This window comes from Penaeus japonicus, unplaced genomic scaffold, assembly GCF_977035675.1.
Source record: "Penaeus japonicus unplaced genomic scaffold, GWHDUDI00000001_assembly GWHDUDI00000019, whole genome shotgun sequence".
Lineage (NCBI taxonomy): Eukaryota > Metazoa > Arthropoda > Malacostraca > Decapoda > Penaeidae > Penaeus > Penaeus japonicus.
The window spans coordinates 18499793-18517293 of NW_028234421.1; the positions used below are offsets into that span (position 1 = coordinate 18499793).

At 38.8% G+C, this 17501-nt stretch overlaps 1 protein-coding gene across 1 annotated transcript in view; it reads right to left on the minus strand.

The window, feature by feature from the left end:
• Positions 1-1220: 1220 nt before the first annotated feature.
• LOC122266423 (HEAT repeat-containing protein 5B) overlaps positions 1221-17501 on the minus strand; it is an 18578-nt gene continuing 2297 nt past the window's right edge. Inside the window, exons 5-34 of the mRNA XM_086547475.1 lie at positions 16517-16766; positions 16195-16329; positions 15784-15964; positions 15474-15655; positions 14860-14978; positions 14608-14741; positions 14386-14495; positions 13917-14080; positions 11910-12092; positions 11628-11795; positions 11209-11490; positions 10870-11059; positions 10360-10529; positions 10078-10213; positions 9384-9563; positions 8944-9174; positions 8560-8741; positions 8196-8289; positions 7905-8053; positions 7598-7796; positions 6596-6862; positions 6149-6311; positions 5897-6018; positions 5285-5397; positions 4728-4902; positions 4242-4478; positions 3907-4058; positions 3389-3599; positions 2771-2916; positions 1221-2518 (exon numbers count right to left, since the gene is read on the minus strand). Coding sequence (XP_086403601.1) covers positions 2342-2518; positions 2771-2916; positions 3389-3599; positions 3907-4058; positions 4242-4478; positions 4728-4902; positions 5285-5397; positions 5897-6018; positions 6149-6311; positions 6596-6862; positions 7598-7796; positions 7905-8053; positions 8196-8289; positions 8560-8741; positions 8944-9174; positions 9384-9563; positions 10078-10213; positions 10360-10529; positions 10870-11059; positions 11209-11490; positions 11628-11795; positions 11910-12092; positions 13917-14080; positions 14386-14495; positions 14608-14741; positions 14860-14978; positions 15474-15655; positions 15784-15964; positions 16195-16329; positions 16517-16766 — 5202 coding nt within the window. The 3' untranslated portion in view covers positions 1221-2341. The remainder of the gene's footprint in view (positions 2519-2770; positions 2917-3388; positions 3600-3906; positions 4059-4241; positions 4479-4727; positions 4903-5284; positions 5398-5896; positions 6019-6148; positions 6312-6595; positions 6863-7597; positions 7797-7904; positions 8054-8195; positions 8290-8559; positions 8742-8943; positions 9175-9383; positions 9564-10077; positions 10214-10359; positions 10530-10869; positions 11060-11208; positions 11491-11627; positions 11796-11909; positions 12093-13916; positions 14081-14385; positions 14496-14607; positions 14742-14859; positions 14979-15473; positions 15656-15783; positions 15965-16194; positions 16330-16516; positions 16767-17501) is intronic.

Consider the following 17501-nt stretch of genomic DNA (forward strand, 5'->3'; position numbering starts at 1 on the left):
TCTTGACGCCCGTCATCAGGCCAAAGTTCTTGTGTCATGTAAGTTATGCAGTCGGTTAATGACAATAATATGAGCTTTGCTTTTAGTTTACTATTCATGTAATTGTATAAATTTTTTGGTTGGTACGTATAGTTCTCGAAATCTCGCTTGTTAACTTTCATGACCTGTGTATGCTCATATCTCCGTACTTTAGATATTTCATGACTTGCTTGGGACCTATGTCTTCTGAATCTTTTGCATAATAGTTGTTTATTTTCTCTCGTCCTCCTAAATTTTTCGTTAAACCATTTTTGGTCTTTACTTTCTTCAGTCTTGAATGTTGGAACTTATATATCACCTCCTTTATTACAGATCTGACCAAATCTTCAGTATTGCACGTCTATATTTTCATTTAGAATTTCATCCTGTTTGTTGTCAAAGTTCTTTAAACTTACTTTCCAATTAATGCCATAGTTATCTTTTAGATTTTATTTTTATTTGTCAATTACGTTAAATGCAGTTTTCCGAGATAATAGACGCTTCATATTACTATCAAATAGTCTGACATACATTTGAAAGGCTTTCCCTTAAAGTAAATCTAGTCGTTTCATTTGGTGAGTCGTCAGAAAAGGAAAGTTTGAGTGGTTTGAGAATAAATTAGTAATGGACGATATCCCTTAAGATTGGAATATTCCCATTACTATACTTATTTTTAATACGCGTGTATTCTGAATATTTTGTAGTATTTTTTTCTTTTTTTCTTTCTAGCGATCTGATTCTGTCTTCCAGTGAACCGACTACCTTGCTGATTTCTTGAAGGGAAGGTCAGTTTAGGATTTATGTCGTCGACGTTTCACCAAAGGGTTTGATGGCGACTTTTACAGCCATTGTCATTTTCTTTCGGGACAAGATTATCTAGCTATTTTTTTTAAGTCCTATGCATTTGTATATCAAAATAAAAAATATGGACAAAACGTGAGCATAAATTACTGTGTATTTTTTACAGGTGCCTTTCCGAATTATCAAAGAGGTTTGGAATAAACATTTAAAATTGAAAATATAGATAGTCTCTACTGTCTTGGAGCATAATTTAAGTCAGTTGAAATATATATATATGCATTTTTTTATATGCATAAGACGGTTTCCTCAAGTACACAACATAAGCTGAGAATTTCTAAAATTTTCATTTTTCTCATCAGAATGAACACCATATCAATTCAGGACAAAATAAAACTACCAACAATAACTGATTTAATGTTATTGCTATAGGGTTTAATAACTTCACATACAATATTACTATTTCTTTTACCTTCATATTTATAAACTAAGATTATATAAATGGTCATTTTTTGTGTAGTAACAGTGCACTAGGGACCGTTGCCTACATACATAGGAATGCAAAGGCTTGGATCGCCACACTGGAGGACTGGAAGGGAAATATCACATACTTTGGGTGTACTTACAAATTGAAGTCCTATTATGATGGGAACTCGCTTCTCAAAGGCCATGAACAATGGGATTGGAAAACAAATATGACTGACTACCCTGATGCCTGAACAACCCACCCGACTGTTATAAAAGGGGAGTCCATTCTATAAGCACACCTGTTCTCTCTCTCGGCATCATTTGTCTACCCTCCGCAGGATATCATTAGACATTACCAAGAGAAATTTTTCACAGCTCTTCACTATGTTTAATTAGTTTCAAAATGCAAATTACTAGCAAGAAGGTTTCTTTTTTTCATCTAGCCTAAACTCCCACATAACTATTAGCTCAATCATTTAATTTTACTTAGGAAAAACATACTGTGTCTTGGGGGGGGGGGGTGTAAGTGTTTGTGTAGATGCATGAATGAGTGCCACTATGTGACTGTGTAAGTGTTTTTTTTGTTTTTTTTTCTGGACAAGCCAAGTACAATAAAAATGGTAGCATAAAAATAAGACTATATAAAAATGCAATCTTTGGTTACATAAAACAATACACTACAAGCAAAATTCTGGCACAGCTATAAAAAAAAGAGAAAAAAAAATCCTTACATTTTGCATTCCATAATATAGGAAAAACAAGAGCCTAAAAGCAAAAGATAAAAGAATAACTTAAGACAGTGAGAGTCAGTCTAGACATCCACAGTGTTCTTAAAAAGGATTCTGCCTCCTCATATTATGATGCTTTGTATGATAAATCTACATTTATCGAAATCAGATAATAAAAAAAATACACATCTTACCCATTACAAACCAGTAATTATAATATTCTCAATGCCAATCACTTTTGAAATACGCAGCCTTTCTCCTTTCATCAGTTACTCGAAAAGTTGTGACGAGAAATTGTAATAAATGTCTCCCAATCTGGAAAATGTATACTATGTTTTTGATGCAAAATTAGAAAAATCTGTTTTTAGTTTAATGGTTGGTTGGTGGTGCATTGTGTCCTGAGATGCAGTGTTGTCCACTTTGCTCCTTGCTTCCTGCTGGCTGCGCACAGCACTCTCTAGCCTCAGACGCAGATCTGGCTTGCTTGTCAACACTGCACGGAACTCCTGTAAGATTTAAGGCATTGTGTAAAGAGGGGGAGGAAAGTGGAGGGGGGAGGAGGTGGGAACAAGGAGCAAAAATGGGAAGATTTTCCTCATAACATCCAATTGTATGGATCTTTATCAGTAGAAGATTTCAGAATCTCTTTTTTCTTCCATCTTCCAAAATCAATAATAACAATAAGAGGTTTCCCATACAAACAAACACACAAACATCTGTTGAAAAATCAATTTACTCGTAAATCTTCTTTGCCATACCTGAGGATACTGCGGCCCAATCTTCTGGAGTCTACTTAGGGCATGCTGATGTAGCTGACGTGTGTGCTGACTGACGCTACTCAGTCTGTTGGTGTCTTGTAAAGCTCCGACCATTATGCCCACTAACACCCCAACTAGTTCATTTCCTAGAAAGAAAGGTTAATTCACAGGGATGTTATCGTGAGTAAAAGTGGAGGAGGAAGAGGAGGAGGAGGAGGAGGAGGAGGAGGAGGAGGAGGAGGAGGAGGAGGAGGAGGAGGAGGAGGAGGAGGAGGAGAATAATAAGAAGAAGGAGGAGGAGAAGGAGAAGAAGGAGAAGGAGGAGAAGGAGAAGGAGGAGAAGGAGGAGAAGGAGAAGAAGAAGAAGAAGAAGAAGGAGAAGGAGAAGGAGGAGGAGGAGGAGAAGAAGGAGAAGGAGGAGGAAGAGGAAGACAAGCAGGAGGAGCACCAAGAGCAGCAGCAGCAGCAGCAGCAGCAGCAGGAAGAGGAAGAGGAAAAGGAGGAGGTGGCAGAAGAAAGAGCACTAGTATTATATTCAGTGCCCTGATGAACAGATAGAATATAGATTAAGGTACTTTTTTCCATATTTAGATGAGAACAGAAAACAAAAAAGCTTACTGTGTTCAGGCAATGTTCTTGGAATAAGAAGCTCCATTGCACTAATACTCTCCGTGATCAGCTGAAGCTCCTCCTCCGAGTTGACGTTGGCATGAGACTCGTGAAGGTATTCCAGTAGGCGTGGTGCTAGAGCGTGGATGTATGGGGTGGACACCTCACCATCTGTGTGACTGAAGATCGACTCCAGGGTTTGTATACACTGGATGCGCACCTGAAACATTTGAAGGGGAATATTTATCTTTTTTTATTTTTTTTTCTCACTCTTTTTTTGTGCATTCTCTTTCTTCTTGATATATACTTTCAACATGATATTAAAATTCCTTTGAAGAAGAACACCAGATATTAAAGCATTAATCCTTTTTTCAAGGTCTGCTTCTCTCAAAACAGAAATACAAGAAAACAGTCATAAAACAAAATAAAAACAGAAAAATAAATGGACCAAAAACAAATAAATGAAAAAAAGATGTACGAAAGAAAAAAAAAAAGATTTTATCTGTTAAGAAAAATTATGAACTAACATTTAGTTGCTGGTGTTGGGTAGCCATCTTGAATAGGTTTATGGCAGGATACTGAAGATTGTGAGGTCTGCTCACGGATGCTGGCGCATGGAGGATCAGCTGAGCAATGCCTCTCAGCACAACCACTTCATCTATCACTCTCTCATCATCACCTGCAGAAAAGTTATCAATAGTAGTTTGCTGATTTTTCATACTTTATAAAATTGACTGATTGAAGATAAGACAAGGACATTTTGGAGGAAATAAAGTCATCTTATTATACATGATAGCTTGATATCAATAAACATGGAATATTTTTCAAAGCATACACCATTTCTGACCACCCCAATACTTACAGGTCTTACTCAGATCTATAATATTTGCCAGGGCAGACTGCAACAGACTGCACCACTGGTCTTGCGATCTGTGGTCTCGAGCATATGGGTGCCGAGCAAGGGTGGCCAAAGCATCAAGTACCACTACCATGGGTACAGGAGTCGGATGCGAGACGTGGCTGAGGCGAGCCTTGCTCCCGCACTCTTTCAGTACCCCAGTTATCAGGTACAACACAGTGGGTAAGATGGCTACTCCTCCTGTTCAAGGATACTTTGTTTTAACTCTCCAGTATTTGTGAAAAATAGGTTGTCAATTGAATGTGAAATACAAAATTAATTAAAAAAAAAAAAAAAAAACTTTTACTTAGTAATTGTTCTATAAGTACTGATCTTGATTCAAATAAGAAATACTTATACTAGGTTTAAAGAGACACTTATAATCCTACACTAGACATCTTGGCTAGTTAATTCAAATGCTGCTGCAAAATGAGACACGCTGAAACATGCCTGCAGGAGAGCACAGATTTGGCAGTGCTGTCAGAAGAGTCACTGTAGACGAGAGAAGGGCATCCACTTGGTGACTTTTGGCATGATGCCGCGGTGGTGCAAGGAGTGATGGCGCTGATGACACAACTTGTGGTGCTAGCCTTGGCTTGTGACGGACAAGGGTACACAAACATACCTGGTCGGAAGATATAAGTCATCAATAACATATATGAAAAGATCTAGAAAAAGATTTCATAGGTAAATGCTCATCAAGATAGAGAATCTGTATCAGAATCAATTACATTATCTCTTTTTACATATAGCTGGTAATCAGAAAATCTTCTGTGTTATGTGTCTGAATACGATACCGTAAATCTCACTTGCATTTATAAGTGACACTAAAATGTTTAGTATTTCTTTATCACGGTCAATCTAAAGTTTTCCAGCAAAAAAACACTTGGCCTACAGCCCGTGTGAAGTTCTGCCAATATTCACAATCCTGCATCGCGATAATTAGCAAAGAAAGGCCCGCTGAAGGAGCATTCATCCAGGAAAAAATTCTGATTTTGGCATATTACCTGCAGAGCAGTGAACACCAGTGATTGGGCACTGTTAATCTCCCCAGACTCCTTGCCTTCTCCCAAAAGGTCAGCTTCACATCCTTCACACTCCTGATTAGCTGGCTTTTCATCTGCAATATCAAGCACATTAGAAACATATGAACGCTTCATTAAGCAATGGTCTGTGCACAGAAACTCAGAGTAATAACTGTGGACTGGCCTTAATGGTACTTCCTTTATTTCAAAGTAAAATTTTTTTTTCAAATCATAATCACTATCACTATCAGGTAGGTTCCATCTGAGTCTTAATAAATATATAGTGTAGTGCCTAAAAAACTCAAGTTTAAACATAGAAATTTAAAAATGGATTGACAAGTTAAATACAAAATCCTACTATTCATCACCAGCAATCACCACCACTCTATATCACGATAACTTGACAGATATTACAATTTAACCGGCAAAAGCTTACTCCCAAAAGATAGATGCAGATGAAAATAACATGAATTCAATCCATTTAAAATGAACTTTTTCCTTCTTATTTTCTTTTTTTTTTGCTACTTTTATCCCCCCCCCTCCACTAGAAAGTAAATAATAAACCCCAATTTACTGTTAGGGAACAAAACATACCTTTGTGTTTTTTCTTCTTCCTCTTCTCCTCATCCAGAGCCTGTTGGGCAGCCTTCACCACAAGAGACACCACAGTCACTGCCAGCTGATGTACCTCTGTGTGGTCTGAACTCAGGACTTGCCTGAAAAGAATATGCAAATGAGAAATCCGCCAGCAAAAACAAAATCACACACCGAAACATTTAAAGAAAAGAATACATGCCTATTCCAACTCATCCATATCTATATTTAGTTGAAATCACTCTTCTTTACCTGTGCATCACCGTTGCAATTTCTGTTGTTAAGCTGCTATTTGGGCCCACAAGTTTCATTGGGAAGGGGGAAGACAACAAGGTTTCAAGCGATTTCAGGCACACGATGCTGCGGTCTGGGTCGTCACTATGAATTGGGCTACATAACCACTCTAGACATATACCTGCAAATAATATTATTAATCTTTTTATGGGTATCATCACCATATTCATTGCATTAAATATTGTAGGTGAGTGAGTGAATGCGTGAGTGAGTGAGTGAGTGAATGAGTGAGTGAGGAGTGAGGAAGTGAGTGAGTAAGAAAGAAAATTCAAAATGTGGTGTGTGTAAAAGGGTGGGTATATGAATATGTTTCTGGAGTGCAACAAGAAGATGAAACAACAGCAAATGTATTAGTACTTAGCTAGTAAAAGCTTGATCACATTAAACACATCAATAGTTTCTTACCTAAAAGCAAGTAAAATCGATCAGTATTAATGACTTCTGCGCTCTTTGTAGTTGTTGTGGTGGGCGATGTTATGTTGATGGATGTGGGACTCTCATCAGCGCCGTTCACCTCCTCCTCCCCAGCCTTGTCAAAGCCCCCAGAACTGAGCCAGAGGGCAGCAGCATAGAGCATGGGGGGCCAGGCACTCCGATAATATGGTCGCACTCCATCCACACTTTCATTAGAGTAGAACGCCCCTCCATCGTGAGGCAACTGACTAGAAAATTCTGCGAAGATAGATAAATAAGTAAATGGGAAATTATATTGGTACTAGCTTTACATTACATGTATCGATCATCAATTTCTTTTTTAACCTATTCACGACAGGGCTATTTCGGCTCTAAATGGTCTGAATGCCAGGGTATTCGAATGCATAAGCCTTATGCCTCCGGATTCTCGGCCGCACTAACCGCGAGAGAGCTCTGTATGCCCGATCACTCGGCGTGCTGGCCTTGACTAAATATCTCATCACCGGTGTCTGACCCAAAAGCCACTGAACATGATAGTAAGTTAACCCTTTCCCGACGGGGCACGTGCTATGCGAAAACCCCTACGCCGGGCCATTGCAATATTGCATTAGAAATGTCACACTGGCATGATGCCCCAGCATCAGGAATTTAGCTGTGTCACACAAGCGTGATGCACCGTCATCATAGGGTTAACCGGCGCAAATGGGTTAAATTCTATTGTTTTACATGATAAACCTCAGTTGAAATAAACTTCAGAAATCACAGCAATTCACATCCGTTACAATCTACAATGCAAATTATGAGCAAACCTGCACATAATATATATGCATTATTTAAAGACTATATGGAAAATTCAGAATTAAGAAACATATCAGGTAATTAACAATAAAATTCAGATATGCTTTTCAGTAATCAAACAGTACCTAATATTCATTTGCTCCTGAATTAATGAGTCTAAGCATAAAAAAAGGCATTTAGCATAGTAGGTCTTACCTGGAGGTAAAGAGAGCAGCGCATGATCCTTCAGTGCTGCCAGCCAGGACTTGGACAAAGCCACAAGCTCTGGCTGCACTAAGCTCAATAGGCTTTCTTCGGATGACTGCGTGACAGTCTCAGCTTCTGGTCTGTCATCCTCACCATTCTCATTATCTTGCTCCCCACCATCTGCACCTTTCAGAGCCACGGCGTATACCTAGAAACAGACCTCACACACATTAGGGTTTCGTAGTTAACTTTATACTCATGAGTCCACCAATGACTGCCCAACAATTACCATTCAACGGTACAGCTTCAAACTCACCTCTGCCCAAGCTTTGAGTATGGCTAGCTTCTCCAATGTGGCAGCACTTTCATTATACAGCCCTTTAGTATTCCCCTTATTCAACTTGGCCAAAGAAGACACTAGAAGCTGATGGACACGACGCAGGTCATTTAGATCTCTGGCCACACCTGGGGAAATCATGATACAAATCAAAATACTGACAAAAGAAAATGTGACTAATAATGAATTGATATTTGTAATGAGGTCCACTGTGATACTGGTATGAATAATTCAACCATGCAACAAGGCTCTCCCAAATCTTGATCTTACCAGAGCAAATCCAGGCACTGCACACCTCACAAGCTCGGGCAGTTACATGGGAAGCAGTTTCTGGAGCAAAAGCAGGACGCAAGGCTGCCCCCACCTAGGATCAAGAGAGGACAGTAATTACAACCAGGAGTACCAATATCTAATCAAAAGCTAACAACTTTCCTCATGTTTTCATATGGACTGTCTTATAGTTCAACTTCAATAACTTTGTTCTCTTCCTTCATTAGATACAAATGAAAACAATTAGGTACTTCACAAACACAGAAACACGTGTATATAGATGATCACTTAACACATTATTAAGCCTATATATGTGAGGTATTTATTCAAACTCCACTGGCAAATGAGACAAAATTCCACTCACCTGAGCTTGATACTGTTCAAGTATTACATGGCCTGGAAATTCTGGTTCAGGAATGTGTGCAAATTTATCAATGACAAGGTGCAGGATGTGCAGGCCCTCTAACCGCAAGTCATCACTGTCACTTGTTGCGCCCATGAAGCCCATGCGCACTAATTCGCTCAAGTGCAAAACCAGGTAATCTCCTGCAGAATGAAAAGAATTCTGTCATTTCCTGGTACTTTTTTATTAACTAATCTAAATACATATATATTTTCAAAAACTTGTTGCTATGTATGTTAACACTTACATTGAACAATAAAAAAAAAAAAAAAATACTCACTAAATGTTTAAAAAGGGAGGAAAACAAAACAAAAAAAACAACAACAAGAAAGGGAGAACACACACCTTTCATCTTGGTGGTCTGCATTTCCCTGGCAAGAGCTAAATCAAAATGGGCACGGTTGTTCTCGCACTCCTGTATGATCCTGGCGATGCACTGGGCAGCAAACACCCTTGTGGTCCATCGAGGGGGGATGCTTGGATGGGGATCGGGCTCTCCCCCAGTGTGAATCTGTACCATGTCGTCATCATCTCCGCCTTCGCCTGCCTCCCCTGTCTCTTCACCTGATCCGCTTTCTGAGATTCAAATGCAATCGGTCTATGTGACTTTTACAGCATTAATTATGCAATTTTTCTATAGATGTTATAAATAATTAACCCTTTATAAAAGATTAAGAAAAACATAGTATGTACTCAAAGAAAAATGTTCCCTTGCACATGCATACATACAAACAATATGAATACCAAAATTATCATTCCCAAATTAAAATAAAAAAAGCACTTACCTGATGCACTGGTGAGGACTTCCCTACATAGTGTAAGCCATAGGTTGAGGTGAGAGGTTGCTAGAGCTTGTAATGTTGAAGTTAAAGTGTGATGCACATTTCTTACGAGTACACAGTCTGTTTCAGTATCAAGGAGCCCAAATAAGACACCAGGGAGGCCAGTCTCTGTCATCATCAGCCCTGTGGAAAGACATACAAATATTTAATTAGGCATTAATTTGGTATAATCTGATGCTTTCATGTGTCAGGAATGTACCACTTTTTCTAAAAACACACTAATTATTCTGATTAAAATATTATGATTCTTGCATTAACCCTTTTACGACAGGTGTCACATATACGTGACACAGCGAAAAGTGCGTAACGCTGGGTGTCAGAGCCACAGGGTTCCAAAGACAGCTAAAAACCCTTGTTTTGTGACCAATTTATGGAAAAATACCGCTTAGGGTAGTTTGTGCTGCCCAGAGGACGGAGAAAACACTTTCCCCATCCCTCTAATTTTTAGCCAATACCACTAGCATCGCATAACAACCGGCTTGACCACTAGTTCGGTCATTACTTGCACTGTCACCACAGGGTTAAATGATGATTAATGCTCATCCTTTACATTAAAACTAAATCCCACAGAAAAAAATGAAAATCTAAGCATATCCCGAATCCTATTTTCTTGCATCTCGCAAACCTTGATCTCTACCTTGATCTGAGTCTTCATTTCCTTGCGCTAGACTCAGTGCATGCTCACACACTTCCCAGGCTTCCCTCTGCGACAGCTGCCTCAGGCAAGATACTGCAGACCGCCGCAACAGGAGATGGTTGCAGCTCAGCTTTCTCTGTTTTATATTTTTGATAAAAAAAAATAGAGATAAAATCCTGTGATCAATATTTGAAAAGTCATCCAAGCATATCAGTTACACATGGCAATTGCAGTCAATCAATCAATTGATTTAGTCACTTGGCAAAAAGTCCTATGACTCACCACAAGCATAGGAACAAGGGAAGACAGATTGACATGTCTTGGGGCAAACATGTGCATTTGTTGAAGGCATGCTATGGCTTCCGCCTGCACGAGTGGGTCTGGGTGTTCTTGGACCAGCCCACAGCCACACAGAAGAGACCATCGCACCATCACCACACTGCTGCTTGTACCTGTTTCAGTTAAGCAAGACCACTTTTTAAGAGACTATGGCTGGTATAATGGAGAGTTTCTAGATTTTTTTTTTGTATTTCTCTTACAAAAAATATTGTATATTAAGACCCACAATTAGAAACGATCTATTGGTTAAGTTTATATTTTACTAATCAATTCAAGCTGCATTTTGATAATCTGATAACACATTTCCTTATCTTAACATCAATCTTAAAAAGGTTTTCTTCTTACTAACACCATGTAAGGAACATTATATATTCTACAATAAAAAAAACTTCTCATATTTAAAGATTCAATTAGATTTAAAAAAAAAAAAAAAAAAAAAAAAAAAAAATTTACCTTGAAGCTCTGGCCCAACAGTTGTAATAAGAGCCTGAAGACACTTTCCAATACACTGATGAACCTCAGCAGTGTGGAGCGGGACAGTGAGCAAGAGTTCTAGGAGGAGGGCGAGGGATGGTTCAACATACGAACGGAACATTGGTCCCCCGGAATCTGCTATCATGGACAGTGCATGTAGAGCCCAAACCTGTAAAGAATAAACAATTAAAATACCCATAATGCCTGTCACCAATCTTAAATTACTTGTGAATGAAAATACAATATATTTCATACTATTATTCACACTTTACTACAAGGACAACTTTGAAAGGAAGAGACTACTCCTTCTGCCCTTACCTGAACAACAGGAGATGTAGTGTCCTTTGCGAGGGCCAAGAGGATGCTGATGGACGTGCTGAGATGCTGGCCTGATCCCATACCACCTACATACCGGTGCAAGCAACCAAGGGCAAGCGAGTGGCCGGTTCGACTCACGGCATCACGGGCACTCTTCAGTTTATCGAAGCTGTTCTGCGCCATTTCAGCTACAAATCGGGGATCCCCTACGACCTGGGCCATGCGTCCAATGGCTTCACCAGAGGCACATCTCAGCGTTGAGTTGGGATGCGTTAAACCTCCCTGGAAGATACAGAAACAGGATTAACATTACTCACTTTCTTGACTAACAAGTAGGATAGATTCTTTTTTAGATTCTAAGTCAAACCATTAAACCAATAAATTCAGATTCTTTTCCTTATTTCCCTTAAATATCTCACCAGCAGGAGCGAAGTTGCTGCTTTTTTCACGTCATCTTGACCAAATGATGCCTTGTTGTCACTCAGCCCCTTCAGCGCACTTAAGACAGCAGTAAATATATTCATCTGGACAGCCTCCTGGCGTTGACTCTTTGCCGCACGGATCATATCTCCAAAAAGATTCAGCATCTGGAAGATTAATTACAGTATGTCATATACTAATCACCAATCAAACACCCACAGGGAGAGAAAAATCAATGATTAGAAAAAAAAAACAAAAAAACATATATATATCATGCTTACCTTCAAGCGATGTTTATTGGCAACTAATGGGAACATCTGTCCAAAGAGTATAACTGACGCATCAATAACGGCAACCCCAAGGGGCAGTGGACCAGCAACCGATTCACCTTCTGGTATGGGCCTATACAAGAAGGTGGAATCATGTTCAAGAGCTCCCGATCCACTTGCGCTGTTTGCTTGAAGCTGAAGAACAAAAAGAAAATAACATGAGATAGAAACATGTTAAAGCTGAAAAGAAAATGAGAGAGAAATATGTTGAAGCTGAAGAACAAAAAGAAAATAACATGATATAGAAATATGTTGAAGCTGAAGAACAAAAAGAAAATAACATGAGGTAGAAATATGTTGAAGCTGAAGAACAAAAAGAAAATAACATGAGGTAGAAATATGTTGAAGCTGAAGAACAAAAAGAAAATAACATGAGATAGAAATATGTTGAAGCTAAAGAACAAAAAGAAAATAACATGAGGTAGAAATATGTTGAAGCTGACGAACAAAAGGAAAATAACATGAGGTAGAAATATGTTGAAAGCTGAAGAACAAAAAGAAAATAACATGAGATAGAAATATATATCTATTTTACAATTCTCTCAGCTATGAAAAACTATATATCAACTTTATTGTCTAATACATTGGAAGTCTATGAAAGGCAGAAAGAAATCTCTCTTAATCATTCTTTCAATCCATAAAAAAAAGTTACATTAGTATTTCATAAAATGCAGATCTATTATTATGAAAATGAAGATGGAGATGGAGATGGAGATGGAGAAGATGAAGATGAAGATGAAGATGAAGATTAAGATGAAGATTAACCCATTGCAAACAGAGATAAATTTGCTTGCCCAGCCTCCAGGATAAGTTTTATTTTAGAGAGAGACAGCTTGAAGCAATATAATTTGAATCATCCTACTCTCTTTCAGTCATTCATTGTAAAACTAGAGCGGTTTTTGTGTTTTATTTTTTTGTGTGTTTTATTGAGTTTAGAGACTTATATGTGCCATATGACAGGCTCTATCAGTGCTGCAGTTGACTAAAATTGTAGTATATTATCCATATTAGCTCATTATTTTCTTTATATTCAATGTGATAGAAGTATTGCTGTTTTATGGGAGGACAAAAGGCAATTTTATTTTTTCATATTTTTGTGCTGTCATGAACGAATACAAAACATATAACCACCTACAATAAAGATAACAAGAAGAGGTAGGGAAGAGGAATGAAACCTGTGCTTGTGACTGTGAGTGCCACAGTGAAAGGCATCCATATTGGCACAGGAGCACATTTTAGACACTGGGTATGGATTGAGTCACCTTCCTCTTCTCGTTCTGCCTGCACATCCTTCATCGGCGGTACTTTAGAGCAAGGGTTCATCAACTTAGTGTGTACCATCGCTCTATAGAGACAGTGCTTGCTAGAGACCCTGGATGGGTGCCATTCAAGGCTCTCTCTCCTGCTGGTGCTAGGAAAAAGTGGTGCCATCTAGGTTTTGGACGTTAAGCTAGCACGATATTACGGTAATTATAGTAATTATGACTACAGTAGCCATCATCACTCATTCCTTTTTCATAGCAAAATAAAATAGCACAGTGATCCAAAATCCCCGAACGTCACGTACGTCATGATGCCCGTCGTCAGGCCAAAGCTCCTACGTCATGTATGTCATGACACCCGTACGCAATGGGTTAAGATTAAGATTAAGATTAAGATTAAGATTAAGATGAAGATTAACCCTCTCTGGACGGGTGGTGCACTACGGTACCGCTCATTCAAGGGCCCGGTTGCCGGGTGGCACAATATGGTGCCAGTCATTTAATTGATTTAGGCCTAAGCATTCGAGAGCCCCGGCATTGTAACATGCAAGGCTGGAATGCCCCCGTCGTAAGTGGGTTAAGATGAAGATGAAGATGAAGATGAAGATGAAGAAGAAGAAGAAGAAGAAGAAAAAGAAGAAGAAGAAGAAGAAGAAGAAGAAAGAAAGAAAAAAAAAAAAGTTACTATGGCTTCTACCTGATCTTCTATGGCCTTATGGTGAGTATGGTGCAGCCAAGTTCCCAGGATGATGGAGTCATCAGCATGACACATGGTGCGTAGGAGGGAAGTTGTAGTGTTGGCACCACTTTCAGCCAGGGTGAACTCACTCACCAAGAGTTTTAAGATACTTGTATAGTGACCTGGTAATACAATATTATTATAAGAAACATATTCTACAGCTGCAAATGCACAGACCAAAAACATAATAAGTAATCTGTTCAATGAAATAATTATCATTCATCCTACACTATGTAGTATATCATCTATTGTTGTTATTAACAGTTTCATGTACATAAGTATTATTCTCTTCAATTTCAAATGAATGTAACCACAGAAATCATCAGAACTTCACATCACTAAATAAAACAATCAAACTACAATGAACTAGTAAGAGCCCTTTTGAAGACATGTCTTATCCTGAAGCTCTGTTGGTAAGTATACTCACTTTCAAATGATTGTGGAGGAAGAAGTGCCAGAACTTCGTAGAGTCGCAAACGCACCATGGCCGTAGATGCTTTGAGGTGTTGGCCATACTGCTTGACAATTTGTGTTATACTGAAATAACAGAGACAGTGTCAAATTAATTAAACTCTGTACCATCACCATCACATCCAAAACATTAATTAATATCAAAACTTTCTCTTTATCAAAGTGCCATTTGGTGTACCTCGAGAGCATGAGAAGTGCAGCTTCAATAGGAAGGAGAAGCCTGCGCACGGTGTCTTCCGCTGCAAGATCCGAGCAGTGGAGCAGGAAGCTGTGCATGGATGCTAAAGCTCCTGCTCGGCCTTCCAGTGTCACCTATAAGCCACAGCCTCAAATCATTATAACAATCATTTATAGAATAGAATAGAATATTAGAAAAAAAAACAAAAAAATCACATCATTATCCATGTCACAATGTTCCAAGCTCTCTTACCTGCCAAGTAAATGCATCTCCTCTTGCCTTTTCACTTTCAATCTCTTTACTAGACCTTGGGAAAGAGTTCTTCCACAGTAGCAGCATACGAGGAAGCAATCCCCTCACAACGCCTATGCCTGGGAAAAAGGAAAGACATTATCCAGTCAGTGCAACAATAATTTTTCCTCACAAAAATCTTATTGGATTATGATAACTAGAAATTATAGTTATATTACTACAGTAAACAATAAATGTTAAATACAATATAACTGCAAATTCTCTGATCTTCTGTCATCAGAGGATTAAAGGCTGACAGACTATCAATATTTTCTTATAAAACAATGTTCCAATTCTTAGGACAGGATTTCTTGAGCCAAATTAGCTTTGCTTTAAGTATGGTAGTTCAGGTAGAGTCAAATCATATCAGAATATGTCAAAATCACCTTGATAAATCTGATTCAAGTTATGTTTAACAGTCAGACTTGGTGACAGGTTGATGCTTGACAAAGATTGCATTACAACTGAATAAACCTACCAAATAAACTGAAAATCAATGAATGAATGAATGTGTACATAAATGTATGTATGTATGTATGTATGTATGTATGTATCCTAAAAGGGAGATTACATACCTAGGGTCATTATAGAACCAATGATAAGCCATCCTGCTTGTGTACGTTGTAATGATAATCGAGAATTCTGACTCGCCGATCTCAGCAGCTCCTCAGCAATATTGAAAAGCACTTTGCCACGCATATGAGGGATGCCAAGGGGCGTCTTCTGCACACATCCAACAAGCGCAGAAACCACGCAACTGGTTGGAGAAAATTGACTTTGTTATGGTGCATAATAAACAATAAAATAACAGGAATGAATGCAAATAACTAAATACCTGTATTTACAAATGGGAACATCAATATTTACAATGACCTGAGAACTAACCTATATCCTGCAATGGCTTCTGGAGAAGACTTGAGGGTGTCCAAGCGATCACAACAACGAGATATGAGAGGGTGTAACTGAGAAGGTAGAGCGATGCAAATGCACCTGAGACACCAAGAAGCACTTAGCCTTGCAGCACTACTTGGGTGCAATAAGACTGCAACTACAGCATCCACTAAGTCTGAAAAAGGAGATCATCATTTCAAAAGATATACATATTGAATGTTCTTTCAGCAACTATGGTTTCCACTGAATTTTGCTTTTCTGACAGACTGAGATTAAATTATTAATTAGCTGATGAAGTAAAAGTATAAAAGATAAAACAATATCCATACAGTTTGGTGAGTGACATATATCTTTTGTCTATATTTAGTATAAAGAGATCTGTACATATGGCAGTCTTTAACTTACTGAGATGAGTATCTAGTACAATGGTAGCACATGTCGTGCTGAGAGACTGCATGAGGCTACCCAGCTCCTGCAGGAGACACACCAGAACATGCTGTCCCCCTTCATTACCGTCCTTGGTGCTCTCACCGCTAACATCTGCAGAAAAGTATATCCATGAGCAAAGTTGATACAGAAATATTACGTCTATTTCATATCAATTATAGCTTTTATGATTGGTAAAAAAAAAATATATGAATTGGATCACTCTTTTACTTGCAAATTTAAATAAAACATCTATGCTTCAATAAATTTTCTTGCCAGCAGAATTCTGAAGACTCCTTACCAACAGTATTCATGAGCTTAATAATAAGCTGTGTGATTTCCTTGCAAGCTGCTATCTGTGCCTTCTCCCCAATCATGCGACCCAGTGTAGCCCTCAGGATAAAGTTGACACATTTACGGGAATACACAGCATCGACATGGGATGTCGTTGCCTTTGGACTGGCTACAAGTTCAGTTAGATGAGCAAGCAATGTAGAGATATTGCGCTCCAACCAAAGAGCACCTAACTCTTGTACCAGCACAACATATGCCTGGAATCAATAACTTTCATTGAGTCGAGTTATCAAACTGGATATCTAAAAATGTAGTAACTATAGTATGGTAAAAAATAAAATATAAAAAATAAAAACATTCAGTACATAACATAATACTGACATAGGATAAATCATATTACCTACCATTAGACAATCACATATATCCTATTCTTAATATCTTATTAAGAAAAAATATATAAACATTATTAACAATAACCACTCACAACTTGGACCTTTTAATATACATATGTGTGTGTGTGTGCGTGTGCGTGTGTGCGTGTGTAACCACTCACAACTTGGACCTTTTAACCCATTCATGCCGGGGGCATTCCAGCCTTGCAAGTTGCAATGCCGGGGCTCTCGAACGCATAGGCCTAAATCAAATAAATGATCGACACCGTATGACGCCACCCTGCGAACGGGCCTTGAATGCGCTGTACCCGTGGTGTGTGTGTGTGTGTGTGTGTGTGTGTGTGTGTGTGTGTGTGTGTGTGTGTGTGTGTGTGTGTAACCACTCACAACTTGGACCTTTTAACCCATTCATGCCGGGGGCATTCCAGCCTTGCAAGTTGCAATGCCGGGGCTCTCGAACGCATAGGCCTAAATCAAATAAATGATCGACACCGTATGACGCCACCCTGCGAACGGGCCTTGAATGCGCTGTACCCGTGGTGTGTGTGTGTGTGTGTGTGTGTGTGTGTGTGTGTGTGTGTGTGTGTGTGTGTGTGTGTG